The sequence below is a fragment of the Dreissena polymorpha genome, chromosome 2 (assembly GCF_020536995.1).
Source record: "Dreissena polymorpha isolate Duluth1 chromosome 2, UMN_Dpol_1.0, whole genome shotgun sequence".
Taxonomy (NCBI): domain Eukaryota; kingdom Metazoa; phylum Mollusca; class Bivalvia; order Myida; family Dreissenidae; genus Dreissena; species Dreissena polymorpha.
In genome coordinates, this window is record NC_068356.1 from 15,387,077 (window position 1) to 15,407,476 (window position 20,400).

General features: G+C 33.1%; 1 protein-coding gene across 2 annotated transcripts in view; it reads left to right on the top strand.

The window, feature by feature from the left end:
* Positions 1-20,400, top strand: part of LOC127865980 (von Willebrand factor A domain-containing protein 3A-like) — a 50,575-nt gene that overhangs the window by 617 nt on the left and 29,558 nt on the right. For both annotated transcript variants that reach the window (XM_052406138.1, XM_052406139.1), the window contains exons 2-11: positions 2,759-2,941; positions 5,710-5,812; positions 9,894-10,021; positions 10,355-10,444; positions 12,213-12,267; positions 12,520-12,621; positions 13,244-13,350; positions 13,820-13,945; positions 15,482-15,590; positions 16,166-16,231. In XM_052406138.1, the coding sequence (XP_052262098.1) occupies positions 2,759-2,941; positions 5,710-5,812; positions 9,894-10,021; positions 10,355-10,444; positions 12,213-12,267; positions 12,520-12,621; positions 13,244-13,350; positions 13,820-13,945; positions 15,482-15,590; positions 16,166-16,231 (1,069 nt within the window). The remainder of the gene's footprint in view (positions 1-2,758; positions 2,942-5,709; positions 5,813-9,893; positions 10,022-10,354; positions 10,445-12,212; positions 12,268-12,519; positions 12,622-13,243; positions 13,351-13,819; positions 13,946-15,481; positions 15,591-16,165; positions 16,232-20,400) is intronic.

The window sequence follows — 20,400 nt, forward strand, 5'->3', positions numbered from 1 at the left end:
GCAAGAAATAATTGCTTTTTATTGACTTAGTTTTTTGTTCGTATGCTGTATCCGCCATATAGGAAAATTGACCCAATATTGGTAAGGTCGCAGTACACCAATATTTTGCACGTCAGGTTATGTGATGGAGCCTATTAAAGGCGATAATGATGTGGTATTGGATACAGAATACACTGTTTCAAATTTAAACATAAAAATGTCAGCGAGAAAAGTGTGTTGAAACATCGTCGTGTTTTTATAGGGTGCATGCAAAGGATTACATCCGTACGTTGCCATTCTGGTAAATTTAACATGTTTATGAAGTTTATTCATTATTTTCCTCAATTTGTCTCAAATGACGTCTGTTTAGTGAAGCGCACGGATTCTGTGCGCTGAACTGCACCCATGTTTATGAAGGGGTGCATATGGACTGCAAGAGCCGCCATAGCAAAAATTATCAAAGGCTCTGGGAGTCCGTTTATATGGACTAAGAGAACCACACAACCATACCTTTCTTAAAACTTAAAGGCATTATGAGCTGAATTGATTGAAGGAATAATAAAGATGTCCAGTACATACCAAGAAAGAACTTGACACAAATCAAAATTGACTGTTTTTTCACCTTTTTTCGGTTGTTTTCAAGTGGAATGTAACTTTTTCAGTGCAATTTATTTATTGTAGTCATTAACGGTTAGCTGCTTTGTAGATTACTAGCTTAAAGTTCGGACCTAACATTTTTGTATTATATAAAAGTAATTGTTAGTTAAATAAAATACATAAAATGATACCTTTTATTTCAGTAGTATCCATATTTTAATGTTTAATATATTTATAGAATATGTGCATTTTATAAAACATAACAAAATAAACTAAAGATTATTACATATTTAAAAACAACAACAACTTAGCAATAACTTTGACCTTTCTAGTCCTCTAATGTCAATATAGTTTTTACAATTTCACATCGACCTCTCTTCGGATCAAATTTGACGATAGTGAGTAACTGAAAATAAAAAGCATTAATTGGAAACACCCAGGAAAAATATACCAGAAAAAAACAACATTTTATTTCAATTGAATGGTATGAAGTTCGAGCGAGAAATATATATTATAGTAGCATGCCCATTTATGTAAAAATACAGCACCGTCTAACACGCCCAACACCATTTGACGTCATTTTACTATGGCATGTTTCTATTCGGTTAAATAGCAATTGAAAGCGTTAAATTCTTTATCAATCCTTAAAAAAACTTATGCAACTGTGCAGGATTTTGACACTGACATCATATTTTGCTATAAACAAGAACATACTTACCCGTAGACAGGCCATTTTTAACGTTTATTTTTTGTTTATAATAAAGTGGGGAAAAACTTGTAAACATTCTGCGCCAGAATTAAGAATTTTTGGGGCAAATATTTGGTATGTTTTGGATAACATCATAACGTCTCACCCACCGATACGCAGTATAAAGCCTTACATAAATTGATTATTTAGTGTCATACCTATATGACTACGTGAATGGTAAACATTGCGAATAATAAACACTTCTTGATAATTATTAACCTTTTTCCAATTTGATTGTAAAATGTCAGATCAATCTTTCACATAGAAATGCTTGAAAATGCATTTTATAATGGCGCCTTGTAAGCCATATGGCTTTCACTTTCGATGTTTTGATTTATAAAGGGCGTTAAACTTAAAGAGTGAAAAGATTTACCTCAATAATAAAAATCAGTCAAAATACTGGAATGTTGTTACAAGCTATGTGGAAGAAATAAACAACGATTGAAACATGTTTATGCGTTCTTTCAGCACAAATGATTGCATTTGAGATGCAAAAGACGAGTTTTTGTATATTTTTTTGTATTTTCTCTGAAGAAGCAGTTTTTTCTTTAAAACCCTAAATGCTTGTTACATTCATGAAACACAACACATTTATTTGGTGAAACTTACCAAAATGCATAAACCCCGCACAAAAAATGTTTATTTGATGTAAATTTTGGGTGAATTTAAACTGTAACAGCTCAATTATATATCACAGACTGGTATAAAAACACATAATCTTCAATTATATTAGGTACTTGTTTGTTTTTGATTGTTCATTTTCAAACTGATGTCATAAAATTTTGCATGGGTGCATGATATTTCCAAACAAAATTTGTATGCCCCCGGATTGATAGATTGGGGGTATATTGTTTTTGGCCTGTCTTTCTGTCTGTCATTCTGTCCCAAAACTTTACAGTACAGTAAAGTTTTGCAATAACATGAAATATTGAACATAGCAACTTCATATTTGGCATGACTGTGTATCTCATGGAGCTGCACATTTTGAGTTGTGAAAGGTCAAGGTCATCCTTCAAGGTCAAAGGTCAACAAAAAAAAGCTGCGCATTAGGAGGCATTGTGTTTCTGACAAACACATCTCTTGTTTCAAAATGCAATGGATTTTTTTAACAAGGACAATGTTAATTGCTAGTGAATTGAAGGATAGATTTAAGGTATGTGAAGTAAATGTGCCCATGATCATTTTTTTATTTTAATGTATAATATCTTTTGCTGAAACAATACTATTTTGACAGTTTGCCACAGTTAGAGTCTGTAGTCCAGCTCACTCATTTATGTTTTACTACTCACTGCTCATAAAAAACATAACTTCCACTTATCTTGATATAAACTTCTTTGCTATTTCAATTTCACTTTGGCCTGTTTACAATTACTTTTTAAACCAGACAAATGCATTTTGTACTTCTTTTTCAGTATTTTATTTCTTATGTTACAGGGAGAGAGGTCGTAAGTCTCCCGTTTTTAGTGGTCGCAGGTCCCCACAGGTTAAAAGGCCTGATAGTGAAGAGAGAGGGGATAGTGAACGAGAAAAGCAAGACTTTGAAGAGAACAAGGACAAACATAAGGATGAATCCAGCAGTAGCAGCAGCGATGATAGTGATGTTGAAGATCTTCTTGAGTAGGTTAAATTGGTAGACTTGTATGAAAATTAAAAATAACAATAAAATGTAATAAAATGAAGCTTTTATTTATGTATATTTTGGTTACAGTAATATATTTATTGATTATTTGCTTAATAATTTACCAGTAAGAATTTCTTATGGTGAAGACAATGTATCAAATACAATAGCAATATACTAGCCAACAAAATTTTCGCTAAATAAAAAAATGTTTTTGTTATTTCATTATTTACCATTATTTATATGCTTAGTCAAAGCAGTTCCTATATTTGCTTCAAAATGTATTTATATGTCCGCAATCTTAGAAATCTAGCTGATACAGACTCTTATCTGCAAAGAAACATTTTTCCAATTAAAAAAATTTAAGTAAACACTATATAGACAAATACTTGTGGAAAAATGCATGAAAAATGATTGTAAACATTGACAAATGAAACAACAGTGAGGCAGGTAGCAACTTATATAGTAAATATTGTAAAGGCCATCTGTTTGATAACCCAATGATATTATGATTGAGTTTCTCTCTAAAATAAATAAAAAGATACATGAGTTTTTACTTATCGAGGGGTTAAAGCCAGAACGTGATAACTCCTTTTTTCAAATAGTGGAGAAAAACGCAAAATTAAGGTTTGACAGACTACAACTTTTAAATGAATATGAATATCAGCGTAATATTTGGTTATAATATAGGTAATAGTATTGTTATGACATTGTAAACATATTATATGATTGCATACAATATTTTAATGCTTTTGTATTCAAAATAGCACTTACTTCATTCTGGCATAAACGTAAAACATATATATTTTCAGAGTACAACTGTGTTAAGTGCACTTGGTGCTATTTTGCATAAAAATTGAACGCTGCTTTTCCTATGCCATACAGGACCTAGTGCAATTAAAGCATAACAGCCTTGTGCTATGCATCTATTTTACGACACTAAACGAAACATGTGCACTTAAAACAAGTTTATTTTAATAATTATAATGGTAATTCTTTTTGTAGAAGTACACACTTATTTTCTTTTGCATTCTAGATTTGAACAGGACATGCAAATGTGTCTCCAACCTTAACAATGGAAGAAAGTTAAGATTCAGATATTCTATTCCACATCTGCATCTTATCTATCTTCTATTGTATCTGGGTCTGGAATAATCTTGAAATACTGGTGATATTCTGAAGGAATTATCCCTTCAGAGCAAAGTGATGGCAGGTCTTTCTTCTTTGTTGCTGTAATTGGAAGTTTGGAATCTACAAGGGTTGTATGTCACATTTTATAGAAGGTCCTTTGATAGAGGATTTGATTTGATTTTATAGAGGATATGAGTTTACTACACTGAAAACTGGTGTCATCAAAACTGCACTTAAAAAACACACACCCTGATCACAATTGTAGTTTTATCAATTTTATTTTTGTCCATATAACCTTTTTTCCACTTACATTTACAACATTTGGCGGCATTACAGTTTAAGCTACATGCTTGATATAAAAAGCGTCATAGTTTTTCATAGGCACTACAACATACGCAGTTCTCTTTGGTGTAATCCTCACAATTGGTTCCCCATTAGTAAATATACCAATGTAAATTTCTTTGCTCATTCAATGTAAGCAGGTACTATACCACACTCCATCTAAGTATGTCCACTTTCTAAATACCTTTGTTCAATGGTGTCTATGTTTTTACATTTTTCAATGCAACAGTAATAACCTAATTTCGATTTTGACCACTACAACAGTCAGAATAAAAACAGACATTCTTTACTGTGATGGGAAGGGATTTCATGTAAGTCAAAAGACAGTTTCCCATTTCACAGCCGCATTTTCCTTCAGTTTCGTTCCACAATAAACATGTCAAACTTGTGTTTTGTAAACAGTAAAAAAATATTGAAACTTTTTCTTTTTCTTTTATAATAAACTTGGCTCACACGAGAACATGGAATCGGTAAAACAGCCTCTAGATCAAATCTTAATTTACCATCTTAGTGGGAGAATAATGTCTTTTAGATAAGCACCAATGAAGGCATATTCTCCCTATCTAATTACAAATTAGCACAATAGTTTGTGTATTCCTGTTTAAATAAACAAGATGCAATAATTCCTTAACAAGGAAAGGGCTTCATATTTTGTTTTTACCTTAAAATATATGCACACATGGCTTATGTTTAAATGATTTAAGTGCACGTAAATCCTTTTGGCACATGTTTTTCCTCTCAATATGTATGAAAACTTATTGTGCCAAAATGACTTAAGTGCACTTGAAGCATTCTGGCATACACCAGATTTGTCGATAAGCACTTAGTGCACCTTGGTTCTTTCGGATAAACTATGTTGTATTCAATATGTGATTCCAGGGAATAGTGCATATTGTAGAGCGTTGGAATAACTCTATGAAAGTGCAAAAAAGTGATTTTTGATAAAAAGTGCACTTATCACGTTCTGGCTTTAACCCCTCGTTATGTCTCCATAAAAAATAGTCTTTTGTGTATTTGTCATTAAAATTTCACAATATTCATTTTTACGTTTAGTAATAGTAAAGAAACATTACCGGTATTGCATTCAGTTATATAAAAAAACATTTAAAAGATACATTTGCACATGTAAGCTATTGACAATTTCATTGCAATTATTTATGTATAGAATGTGTAGTCATGTAAATCCTTAGACATATTGCTTAAAGTATGTACAATAAATGATATAAACTGTCAAAGACCTAAACACTGTCTTTGATGGGAACATTTAGAAATGTTCAACTTCTTTCCCTTCCAGGGACACGGATGAGATGGAAGAGTGGCATGATGTCTACACGGAGAATGCTAAGCCACCCAGTGCATTGACAGTAACACATGTGAACCAAACCCATGATCTACAGGTATAGGTCTTAGCCTAACTTATCCATGTGAGACTTGTAAATCTTAAAATGAGGTTAGATGCACTTGCAAAAAACTATGTTCAGAAACAGCTGATTAGAAAGTACACTTTCCACTTTTAAAAAAGTATTTTTTATGTTATTCAAAGTCTCTTTTAATCATAACTCCAATTTAAGGAGAAAATGTTCGCCTGGTTTGGCCTTTAAATTATTATCTGCTTTTCCAGATCAGGATTTTTTGTTTCATTGTGCTGTCAGCTGAATGAGGCAGACATTAAAGGCAACGTTCTCAGTTCAATATTAATAGGAGAGAATCTTCTGTCAGCCTGAAGATGAGAAAACATAATGGATATTTTAAGAATACTCTTGTTTTATGTGAAATGTTATATAGTGATTAAAATTTATTTTAGGCCTCTGTTTTTGTGTTCAAATCAGTAATTATAACTGGAAATATTAAAGTTTGTGTGTACATGCTTTATTTGGTTAAATGATGCAATCCAATTTTCACATTGAATTACTGCTTTAAAATGAGACATATAGTATAATATCATATTACTTTTCATGATATAAAACCAAAATAACTTAAATTTTACAAGTCTTCAAAATTCTTCTTCTTGCAAAAAACAACAATACTAACATGTTGTGAACAGTTTTTATTTTCAAACTTAACTAAACTGTAAAAAAAATATAGCAATAGGTCTTAAATGCACTTAGTTCAATATACAGTGGAACCCCGCTAAACCGGACATCTCCAGGACCAAAAGGATCCCTGATCGTTGACTTTCCTATCCCATATTTCTCTGACAGCATCTTGAGTGTAGGTTTAGGACACATTTCTGACTCTTTGATCAGTTATCTTAATTTCCAATTTAAAAATCTAAATAAATATTTAAATTCAACTGCTTCATGAACTCTGCAAATCACCATTTTTATATGACACTAAATTAGCAATTGTAATAAACAATTCAAAATTAAATAGCATTAAGCTTATAAAAATTTAGCTTGGCGTCCTACATCAAAACCAAAACACACTAAAGGACCCTATTGTTTGTTATCAGTAAATATAATCAGAATTTTCAATTCTATTGATCCATATGTACATCCCAGGCCATGTCTCTTTAAATTGTTTTGCGATTTTTACAGTTTCAAAATTTTCAACCACATTTATTCATTTCATGCGTCTTTAACCCGCTATTCATTAGTTTTGGACTCGGGTCTCAGGTGCAATTAACCGGTCCTGACCGGTTTAAAGAGGTACAATTACGTATGTAATGATCCAATTTTGATCCAAAGAATGACCGGTATTCGGAATTGAGGGGATTCCGGTCTTGAGGAGATATTTTACGCATAGTTGTATAGGGAAAAAAATGGGACAGAACAATTTGTCCCGTTTAAAGAGGATTCCAGTATCGAGAGAATCAGTTGTAGAGGGTTTTCACTGTAAATATGAGCATAATTTTGAGAAAACTGGGATAAATGCAAGTGCCATAAGTGTCTTTCCTAATTAACCTGTGGAGTTTGCACTTTCCGCCTAAACTGGATTTTCGTTTAGAAGAGTCTTCCTGTAAACACAAAATTCCATGAAACGGGAAATTGTCGTCTCTGATAAGCTATTGAAGACTTCACTGGCTAATCTGGGATGACACTTTAAGCACATGCATTAAGCCTTGGTTTCCCAGAGCAAGGCTCATATATAATTACTCTATGTTTTCGGACACTTTAAGTTTTCAGACACCCCTTTTTTTAGCAATAATAATTATTTTTTTGTGACTCTTAATTTTCTGACACATGAGTTTTCGTCCATAATTAATGTCTCTAAGATTTCAGACAGTATATTTTATTGCGCTATTTTACCAAATTTCGGTCCTGTTTTTGATATCTAATGACACTTCGATCATGGGGTTTTACAGTCAGATTAACATCATAAAACATGGCAGGTGCATGCCTGAGGGCAACGGACCATTACATTTGTGTTATTGGGTAAATAACCTTGTAAACCAGTATTAAACAATTGTTACCCCCGATAGCATTAGCCTTATGACCAGGGGTAGTGCCAATTAACAGTTTGATTATCTACCGCAATGTTACTACCCCTTCCAAGTAAAATAACTTTGACAAATAATAAACGCTTCAAAGTGTGATACACCCTATTGCAACTTTTACGAAGAATGGAAGGTGTTAGACAACAACTATCGGAAATGAACAAACAAAGAATTCATTGATTTTTTGTTGCATGTATTACAGGTTCATACTAGCGAGTATCGGTACATCACATGCTCATCTTTTAACTCGTTGGTTAAACTACAACCTTGTAGTAACTTTCTTTCAAATAAATTAAGCATTTACAATTATTTAAAATGCAGTGCAAACATATATAGCTGTAATTTATACTATACGGTATGATATTTTAAAAGAGCGTGCTATTACCGGTAGTCATTGATACAATTGACGCTATATTATTTTTAAGTGTCCAAAAACATAGAGTTATTACGGTACTTTTGTCGTATATTGTTTTGCTTTGCTCTGATATGCAGACACTGAAGCAGCAATGAATGGTTCCATGTAAATATGTACCATAATTGTTTATTGTAATGCTTTGCAGAGATTTGCTGACATTGAAGCAGCAGTGAATGGTTCCATATACCGGTAAATATGTATTATAATTGTTTATTGTAATGTTTTGCAGAGATTTGCTGACATTGAAGCAGCAGTGAATGGTTCCATATAAATATGTACCATTATTGTTTATTGTAATGCTTTGCAGACATTTGCTGACATTGAAGCAGCAGTGAATGGTTCCATATAAATATGTACCATTATTGTTTATTGTAATGCTTGGCAGAGATTTGCTGACAATGAAGCAGCTGTGAATGGTTCCATATAAATATGTACCATAATTGTTTATTGTAATGCTATGCAGAGATTTGCTGAAATTGAAGCAAAAGTGAATGGTTCCATATAAATATGTACCATAAGTGTTTATTGTAATGATATGCAAAGATTTGCTGACATTGAAGCAGCAGTGAATGGTTCCATATAAATATGTACCATAACTGTTTATTGTAATGCTATGCAGATATTTGCTGACATTGAAGCAGCAGTGAATGGTTCCATATAAATATGTACCATAATTGTTTATTGTAATGCTATGCAGATATTTGCTGACATTGAAGCAGCAGTGAATGGTTCCATATAAATATGTACCATAACTGTTTATTGTAATGCTATGCAGATATTTGCTGACATTGAAGCAGCAGTGAATGGTTCCATATAAATATGTACCATAATTGTTTATTGTAATGCTATGCAGATATTTGCTGACATTGAAGCAGCAGTGAATGGTTCTATATAAATATGTACCATAATTGTTTAATATAATGCTTTGCAGATATTTGCTGACATTGAAGCAGCAGTGAATGGTTCCATATAAATATGTACCATAATTGTTTATTGTAATGCTTTGCAGAGATTTGCTGACATTGAAGCAGCAGTGAATGGTTCCATGTAAATATATACCATAATTGTTAATGTTTTGCAGAGATTTGCTGACATTGAAGCAGCAGTGAATGGTTCCATATAAATATGTACCATAAATGTTTATTGTAATGTTTTGCAGAGATTTGCTGACATTGAAGCAGCAGTGAATGGATCCATATAAATATGTACCATAATTGTTTATTGTAATGCTTTGCAGAGATTTGCTGACATTGAAGCAGCAGTGAATGGTTCCATGTAAATATGTACCATAATTGTTTATTGTAATGCTTTGCAGAGATTTGCTGACATTGAAGCAGCAGTGAATGGTTCCATATAAATATGTACCATAATTGTTTATTGTAATGCTTGGCAGAGATTTGCTGACATTGAAGCAGCAGTGAATGGTTCCATATAAATATGTGCCATAACTGTTTATTGTAATGCTTTGCAGATATTTTCTGAAATTGAAGCAGCAGTGAATGGTTCCATGTAAATATGTACCATAATTGGTTATTGTAATGCTTTGCAGAGATTTGCTGACATTGAAGCAGCAGTGAATGGTTCCATATAAATATGTACCATAATTGTTTATTGTAATGCTTTGCAGAGATTTGCTGACATTGAAGCAGCAGTGAATGCTGAGCACCAGTCCTCTGAAGAATGGCTTAAACTGCACAGTCTGCAGTACATGAACCTGGAACTGAAAAATCTTGTTGACAGAGGCAAAGTTGGGAGGTATTACTATTTTACCTGAGATATTAGAAGTGTGGGTTGCTCAAGATTATGAGATAAATCAATATTATTGAAGACAGTTGACATTCCAATATAGGTTAATGAATTATTAATCATAGCTCCAAAATTATGTTTCCTATGTATTTGATTATCTGTTCTCAATATTGCAATCCACACTAGTTAATATAAATCATCATCTCAGAATCAACATTATTAATGATGATCATTGTTTCATCACAAGTAGATGCATGATATAATGTGTACAAAGCTATCAACATTATCAACTTCAGTTCCAGTTATATACAAGAAAAACAAAGTAACTTTGGTTGTTTTTAGACTAGAACCTGACCTGAAGACTGGCAAACCGAAACAACATATCCAGTTTGATGCTTACGATGTTAACGAATTTGAATACAAACTTAACCTGTAAGTTAATGTTGAATATCTAGTTGATTTCTGATTTTCTAATTTAATTAATTTCAAGATATTTCTCTCATAATATAATAGAAATATACACCTTCGGAAAGAACTTACTTTAATGTTTTATTTTATGTAAGAACCACTTGACTTATTTAATGGAATGTACACTAGAATAGTATGTTGTTTTTTTTTAGAAATTCTTAAGTGATTGGAATTGTGGCTTTGTGGCAGAATTTCTTTCACAGTTCCAGTCATTATACCCCCACAAACGAAGTTTAGGAGGATATATAGGAGTGAACTTGTCTGTTGGTCAGTCGGTCTGTCTGTCGGTCTGTATTAAGTGTCCGCTCTCTAATTCAAGTAGTTTTCATCCAATCTTCACCAAACTTGGTAAGAAGTTGTATCTACATGATGTTTAGGCCAAGTTTAAACATGTGCCTTGCCAGGTCAAAAACTAGGTCACGGGGTCACTTAGTGCCTTTTAAACATTCAGCATGTTTTCCGCTCTCTAATTCAAGTAGTTTTCATCCGATCTTCACCAAACTTGGTCAGAAGTTGTTTCTAGATGATGTCTAGGCCAAATTTTAACATGGGCCTTGCTGGGTCAAAAACTAGGTCACGGGGTCACTTAGTGCGTTTTAAACATTCAGCATGTTGTCCGCTCTCTAATTCAAGTAGTTTTCATCCGATCTTCACCAAACTTGGTCAGAAGTTTTATCTAAATGACCTGAAGGCCAAGTTCGAACATGGGCCATGCCAGATCAAAAACTAATCACAGGGTCACTTAGTACGTTTTACTCATTGAGCATGGTGTCTGCTCTCTAATTCAGGTAGTTTAAATCCGATCAACACCACACTTGGTCAGAAGTTGTAACTAGATGATGTGTAGGTCATGTTCGAACATGGGCCATGCCGGGTCAAAAACTGGGTCATGGGGTCACTTAGTGTGTTTTAAACCTCACCATGTTGTCCGCTCTCTAATTAAGTAGTTTTTATCCAATCTTCACCAAAATTGGTCAGAATTGTACCTTGATAATGTCTAGGGCAAGTTTGAATATGGGTCATGCCGGGTCAAAAACAAGGTCACGGGGTCACTTAGTGCGTTTTAAACATCACAATGTTGTCTGCTCTCTAATTCAAGTAGTTTTCATCCAATCTTCACCAAACTTGGTCAGAAGTTGTATCTAGATGATGTCTTGGTCAAGTTTGAATATGGGTCATGCTGGGTCAAAAACTAGGTCACGGGGTATCTTAGTGCATTTTAAACCTCACCATGTTGTCCGCTCTCTAATTCAAGTAGTTTTCATCCAATCCTCACCAAACTTGGTCACAAGTTTTATCTAAATGATCTCTATGACAAGTTTGAACATGGGTCATTCCGGGCCTAAAACTAGGTCACGGGGTCACTTAGTGCGTTTTTTAACATTCAGCATGGTGTCCTCTCTAATTTAAGTAGTTTACATCAAATCTTCACCAAACTTGGTCAGAAGTTTTTTGGAGATGATCTTAAGGCCAAGTTAGAACATGGGCCTTTCTGTGTCAAAAACTAGGTCAAGGGGTCACTAAGTGCGTTTTAAAAATTGAGCATGGTGTCCGCTGTTTTTTGTGAAGATGACATGCAAAATATTATGTGTCAATGCGGCATGTGGGGGTATTCGTCATGTCTGTGACAAAGCTCAAGTTATTTTTGAACAAAATTGAAATACTGTTAGGTTGTTTTTCTTATTTCTTGGGTGATTTGCTAAAACATAATGTCTTATGTTCTCTGTTGTAGTGCAATTGAAACCTACACAAAACGAATAAAGTGGCTTTTAACTGGCAGCAAAAGGGTATGTACAACTTAATTTTATATTTTGAGAATTCTGTAATGAAATATTTTTGTATAGCAAGATTTTGGAAATAGATGTTTATGGTTTAAAAGATGTGAGATTTTCATTCTGCTACTTAATCCAGTAACTTGTATATAAAAATTTCCAATGCCAAAGGAGATGAATCACTGTTTTGTCAACCTGAAAATAGTTATTAAATTAAGTCTTTTAATTGCAAGGATTAAAGATAATTTTCATCTTTCCTTATTACAGATATTTGGTAATGTGAAGGGAGAGAGGTGTGTTGTCTGTGTTGACACGTCGGATGCCAACACTGGGTTTGGAAGATTGACTGCATTTCAAGAGTCATTGATTGTAAGGACTACTAATATCAGTGTATAGAAAAATGTTAACTATTTAGAACTGAGCATTTGAAATCTTTCCGCAAAACATTCTGTTCAAACTTATTTTAAAACAATAAAACATAAATTGAAGAAAAATCAGTTTGATATGATACATCAGCTTATATTAAATATCATCAGATTTTATCAGACTAACTTATGTTTACTGAATCTACATAATATTTGTTTTAAAATATTTTAATATTATTAGTTCTTCAACTTAAAATTCAGGTACTATAGTATATTCAAAAATGAGACATAGAAACAAACAATATTGTCTTCCATGTACAGTATTGTTTTTTATCTTTAAAGTTAAGGTATTGAAGTAATATGAATGTTAATTGGCTGCTATTTTAAGACACTATCTTCTTAATTTAATTTTTGTATCATTATACATATACATAAATGTCTCTAATAGTGTTAAAATTTCTTAATGATGTAACTTATAACTCCCTATAATGTGACAAAATTCATGCCTTTAGATGATGTCTTTTGTACACGCTTATAAAGATTGTCTTGTTTATCATCTCAAATGTGCTTATTGTGATATTATGTATATGAGTTTATTGAACTTATGCCATGCTGTGGGATTGTAGCACATGATAGATGAGCAGCTGCCAAGCAAGAAGGGTCTTTTCCTGATGTCCTTTGGCTCGGACATTGACCCCTTGTGGCCTGTGATCAGAGATGTCAACATTCGAATGTAATCAGAGCAGGCACATAGCGTCAATTGTTTAAATATTGCTCTTTGATGGCAAATTATTAAGTATATAGACATCTTTTTTTTACTTTTATACGTAATGTTAATAAGAATATTAAAAGACCAGATTGAAACAATAAAAAATAAGAAATTTTCTAGACTACTATATGTGAATGTCTTTCATTTATCTTTAAATGAGCCTTGCTCTGGGAAAATGGGGCTTAATGCATGTGCATAAAGTGTAGTCCCAGATTAGCCAGTCCACACAGGCTAATCAGGGATAACACTTTCTATTTTTATAATTTTGTTTTGTTTTAATGAAGTTTCTTCTTAACAAAAATCCAGTTTAGGCGTAAAGAGTCGTACCAAAGTAGCCTATGCTACTGAACAATCTAATCTGGTATGAAATTTTTTGCACGTGAATCAAGCCCAGTTTTCCCAAAGTGCGACTCGTTCTTTGCTGATGTTTCAGAGTTGAGGAAGCCAAGGAGTGGGTAATGCGGCTGAAGCCGACAGGGGGCTGTAATCTATTGAAGGCAATGAAGCATGTGTATAAACTAAAGGACATTGACTCCATCATGCTAGTGTTGGGCAGTGTGTAAGTAGCATGGCAATGATATCTGTATACACAGAGCTCTTGACTGCCACAAAATGTTATTTCTTTTGCTTAACATTCCTTAAGTCTGCGTCTAGAGATATGACATAAGACCCCTTTTTGTATAACATGGTTCATTTATTATGAATAAAATACTCACATACATTTATTATTTTGTAGACAAACTAACTAAGTTTACATGTCTTTTATTTGTTTATAATGATTGTATGATTTTGTGTTTACATTAGGGATGGCATCGAATACCAATATCGGTATTCGAATGTTCGCAAATTCATTCAATCGAATATTCGAATATTCGCATAAAACGGCTGGATTGATTTTACCTTGTTATGTGTTAATTTCCATTGGTTTGTAAGTTATATCCGTTTGCTAAATACGAGGCTGTTTATTAACGTTGCTATCGAAAAATTGTATCGCTGTCGACTAATACTATGACCGATACTGTGATCGGGCACAAATAGAATGTAAACCATCGTGTCATAGAATTTTAATTTTTAATGATTCCACAGATTTGTAGCAGACCGCGCATATGTAAAACTAAGTTTACGCACATAACACGTTGCGGTCTTCTTATCCACAGACCGTGTAAAGTATTCCATACTGCAGAAGGGGCTGGTGGCATTTTCAGATTTGAATTATGATTCCTTGATGATTGTTTAGTTTATATCATCTGTTACTTTTGAGTAATTCACATTATTTAAATGTCTGTTCAAACTGTGATAACAAAAACTAAATTATTATTCGCAAGTAATTTGAAGCCCTTAATTGGTACCTAATTGACAAACAACAGTTCGGGCCCTTTCTTATAGTAAGTATATTGCATTGCGCGATTTGAGTAATACACACATTTAAATGGCTGTACATACTGTGATCACAAAACTTAATTAATATTCGCCAGTCAATTGAAACCGTTAATTGGCACCCCATTGGCAAACAACAGTCTTAGAGCGTGTATATTGCATTGCGCAATCATCACTGATACGGGCCGCGTTATCAGTTTGACACGAAGAACGTCGCGTCAAACATGTTACTCCCAGGTGGTTTCGGTTGCTTTTTAGTAAGCGGTTCGCAGGTCATTAAATATTGGTGAAATTACGTTTGAATAAAAATGCGAATTTGCGAATATCATTTTTATTATTCGAATGCTGACCATTCAATCGAATATTCGAATATTCGAATACTTTTGCCATCCCTAGTTTACATTCAGTTCTATTGCATAATTTTTTTCACTACGTTCACATGCAATGACTGCTAAATGCTCCTATGTATATTAGTCTTGTTCTGAGAAAACTGGGCTTAATGCATGTGCGTAAATTGTCATCCCAGATTAGCCTGTGCAGTCCGCACAGGCTAATCAGGGACAACACTTTCCACCTAAACTTGATTTTCTGTAACAAGGGACTTCCTTGAAACTAAAAATACCATAAAAGGAGAAAATGATGCTAATCTGGGATGACACTTTACGCACTTGCATTACGCCCAGTTTTCTTTAAACACGACTCCTATGTATGTGTTCAGTCCAGACCAGGCCTCGGACATTCTGTGTGATTACATCTACCAGATGGGAGTGGGCCGGTCCATTCCCCTCCATTGTGTGGCCTATGACTGCAGTAACCAGCTCACCAATGTATGTATGCTCTACATTCTATGTGCTCAGGCAGCTTTTGAAATTTCACTTAACTTTGATAAAGGGTCATTGCCCTGTGAAAAAAGATCAAATAGCATGTATCATCACAAAACTACTCATTCAAACAGCATAGAGAATCTGGTCACATCAAAGTTACTGAGTACAAAATAATTATAATTTCAATTGAAAATATATTTGTCTTATCATTTTAGAATTGTAATACCGGTAATGTGTGCATTATCTCTCTTAATCAACCAATACACAATTCTTTGTCGCTCTGGTGTGTGGCTTCTGAACCTCTGGGACTTATCCTGCTCACCAGAACTCCAATTAAATGTATTGATTTGTTGATCAACAATGAGAAATCTACTAATTTTACTTGAACTTGTGAACTTGTGTTTTTTCCAATAATTTGTTGTGTATCCTAATGGTGCCATTAAGAAAAAGAGATGATTTCCATGTCAAGATAACTGCCTGGAATGCTGTCTGAACATTCTTTTGCTATTAATACTGTAATTGCTGTTGTTTTATTGTCCTTTCAAGATGCCTTTTTGATGTGGCATAAAATCTTTCAGGTGACATTGAGGAGCATTGCGGAGGCCTCCCACGGGAGATATCACTGCTACACGGCCAGCTGTGAAGTAAGAAATTGAAACTTCTTGCAATTTTATTGAGCCTTGTTTTGAAAAAAACAGGGTTTTATTGCATGAGTGTAAAGTGTCATCCCAGATTAGCCTGTGTAGTCCACAGTGGCTATTCAGCAACAACACTTATCCCTTAAACTGTTTATTTGCAAAGAAGGGACTTTATTTGAACAAAAAGTACCATAAAAGTGTCATCCCTCAGTAGCCTGTGCAAACTGCACAGGCTTATCTGGGACAACACTTTACACACTTGCCTTAAGCACTGTTTTTTTTCAGAGCTAAGCTTAATTATGTTTTTAAAGGAATTTGGTGTTCTTGAAGACATTACATTTTAATTGCTTTTTATTGAAAAAACTTTATGTGTTTAAATGAATTATGTCTTGATTTTTGGTTAAATTAAACTATTTCAGCAATTGCTGAATGTTTGCTTTTTTCATGTACAAAATTTTTCCCTGTATTTTTTCAGTTCCCTACATTAGTTCAATTAAATGGGACTCTAGGTTTGCCTTCTGTCTCATTTTTTTAGCAAAGCAGAATTCTGTAACTCTGAAAAAAGTACTGATCAGAAGAAACTTTGATGAATTTTGTTATACTTAAAAATGGCACCCTTAAGATTAAGCATCCTTTCAGCTGGTTATAAATATATCAAAAATAATGTGTCACAGCTACATAATACACATAATGTAATCTTATAATGTCATTTATTGTCTTCAATCAGCCATGTATTACCTGATAAAATACAAAGAGCCAGAAAAACAAAAATATAAACACTGGGGCATAACGGATGTTAGCAATTAGCGCTTATCCTTATATACTTATCTACCTTACCCATGTTTATTATAATCACCATGCATTGAAATACAAAGGCAGGATGTTTGTTTGTGGAAGACACTGGAGATGAAAGTTATTTTTTCCAACAAATAATTGGTCTATAAGAAATTAAAGTTTGGCAATAATTGTTTGTGGAATTTAAATTTGTGGAATGGTCGACCTATGAAAACAACCAAAATTAATGTCACCAAAATAAAAATGATTTTGCAGTATATCACTAGTTCAAAGAAAAGAAAAAAGTGTGATCATTTTTAAATTCACATTTTTTTGGCTCAGTTATCATGGAACTTGCTTAGAAATTTGTTTTTATGGCAGCTAATTTTTAAAAAAATTCTGGCCAATTGTACAATATGGCTGACATGGATGGAGAATTTCTTGGTATATGAATGTAATAAAACCTCCTGAACTCCTAAGAAGTCAATTTTTTAGTGTAATTTGTTGTTTTTGGGTAAACAAACAAAGTGTAACGCATATAATTTCAGTGGCTACTTTATTCAACGATAGAAGTGATCAATGCCTAACAACTAACTAACCAAGATTAAATGTCAACATGCAGTTATATAGAACTTGGGGGCGGAGCGTTGCTACGCTAGGCGTGGCGTAGAGACATTATCTAAATACACCACATAATCATCATTAACTTGCTCACAATATTTGTTTAAATATTATTTTGTCGAAGTTTGAAAAAAATTCCATTTTGTTGAAAAACATGACCGTCAGTGGGTGGAGCAGTTTTCTTTATATGGCTATGGTAAACTCTTTGACTCACATTTTTGTTCAATCTTGTCTAAGTCATGTCTTGTTAAAAAAAACTAGGTCACTAGGTTAAATTCAAAAACAAGATTGTGCACTTTCTAAAGGCCAATCTTCCAATATTAACTTGATCAGAATACTTGTCCTAATGATATTTTGGCCAAGTTTGAAATTAGGTCACAAGGAATCATAATCTAGGGCAAATACAAGAAAAAAACTTGAGCACACTTAAGAGGTCATATTTATTGCCCAGTAATAATACAACTATTTAAACTCAGAACATTTGACCCAATGTTGTCAGGGCTGAGTTTAAATCTTTGTTTTGTGGGGTTGAAACATAGTTAACTATATCAATTTAAAGAAAATGCTTGTGAACACTCTAGAGGCCACAGTTATTCCCCAATCTTAATAAAACTTGGTCAGAACATTTGTCCAATATTATCTTGTCCGAGTTTGAAACTTGGTCTCATGGGGTCAAAAACTTGCTAACAAATTAAGGAAAAGCATGCAAACACTTTAGATCTAAAGTGCATTGTTAATTCTTTATGTAACTTGTTCGGTACATTTGTCCCATGATATCTCAGTCAAATTAACAACTGGATCACATGCGGTCAAAAACTAGGTCACTATGTCATAGAAAAAACTTTTAAATACTCAAGAGGCCATATTCATCCTCAATGTTCATGAAACATGTTAAAAACTTTTTCCCAATTATATCTCAGCCTAGTTTGAAACTGGGTCATGTGTGATCAAACACAAGTACATGAAATTAAAGGAAAAGCTAGTGAACACTCTTGAGGCCTCATTTATTTCCAAATTTTGACTATTCGGTTATTTTCCAAGACTTCTGTAAATAATTAAAGGTGGAGGGTTTTTGCAATATAATATGTTTTATTCCTAAATTGTCAGCACTATTTATATCACTGTTTTATAAATACATTTGGTATATTGCTCGTTTTATTATTTCCTTTGCTAATAACAGAAAGATGTAAGCTTATTATATCAGATTTTGCTATTTCCGTTAGTTAATGCAATGGCAAGAAACAGCAAGCTTTCACCATTAAGATAATGTGTTATCAGTATTTGTCACCCCAATATTGCAAGGTATTGAGAGTCATTAGTAGGGAAATGCTGTTTGCATTAAAAAATATCATGTGCAGGCAAAATCGTCATTAGTCTTGACACATACTGTTTTAAAGGAAAAAATCAGTATGGATTGACATGATACATGTATCCAAGATTTTCATTTACTGAATTTCCTGTAGATTTTTTAGCTCACCTGAACACAATGTGCTAATGTTGTGCATTTGTGTACTCCTTTTGTATGTCGTTTATTTCGGGTTATGCACCATCAATTGTCAGAATAACTGTCTCAATAAAATCTTGACTGAGTGTGAATCTGAATCATTTGTTTCTTTAAACTAGGTCCCTATGTCAATTTCAAGAACAGCAAGAACACACTTGAGGCCACATGTATTGCAAAATCTTCATTAAAACTTGGTCAGAGAATGGTTCCAATGAAATATTGACCAAGTTTGAAACTGGTTCATGTAGGGTTACAAAAAAAACAGGTCACTAAGTCAAATTAAAAAATAGGCATGTAAACACTCTCATTTCCGAATGTTGGCCATGAATTGTTTCTGAAGAATTTTTAATTTGGTCATATGAGGTGTATAACTTGGTCAAATGAAGGAAAACGCTTGTGAATGTTCAAGATGCAACATTTATTGCCAAATTTTTATGATACTTGGTCAGAATTTCTTTCTAGTAAAATCTCAGCCGAGTATAAAACTGGGTTTAATGGAGTAAAAAAACTAGGTCAAATTTAAGCAAAAAGCTTGTTCGCTCTCTAAAGGCCAAATTTATTGCCCAATCTGTATGAGACTTTGTTGGAACGTTTGTTTTTATAACATATGTGCCAGGTTTAAAACTTGGTCTTGGGGTCAAAAACTAGGTCATACAGTCAAATTAAATTTTAAAAAAATGTGTGAACACTCTTAAGGCAACATTTGTGTGCAATCTTCAGTTTTTGTATGGGAAAAGATCTTTTTTGTAGTCTGATTAAAAATAGAGCTCCATATCCAACAAGTTTGTGTATTGGGGCTTTTCATAATCATCATATTATACAGTGGATTTTTCTTATTTTTTCAACAAAATTTAATAAACCATATGTCATTTAAAACTTGAATGTCTTTCAGTTTTAAAGAAGTAGCAAATACAAATCAATATTTAGCCACAAATTATTTTAATATACTTCCCCAGTTGTGGTTAAAGATTAATTTATTACCATTAATTTTATTGATTTAAATATAATACACCAGAATTTTTTCTATCAAATAGTTAAACATGTGATGTACAAATGTGGTGATTTGATAATATGACAATGGATTTCAGACAATGATTGACATCTGTTGCAACATTTATTCATTCTCTTAGATAAAAAATTATTAGATATCTAATTTCTTATCGGTAATTCAAAAAGTACATATACAGTATTGTCCTCTGTTCTTTAGTTTATCTGTTTGCCTATCTTTGGAACACATGCAGAATGTGTTTATTATGGTCATAATAAAAATATTTGT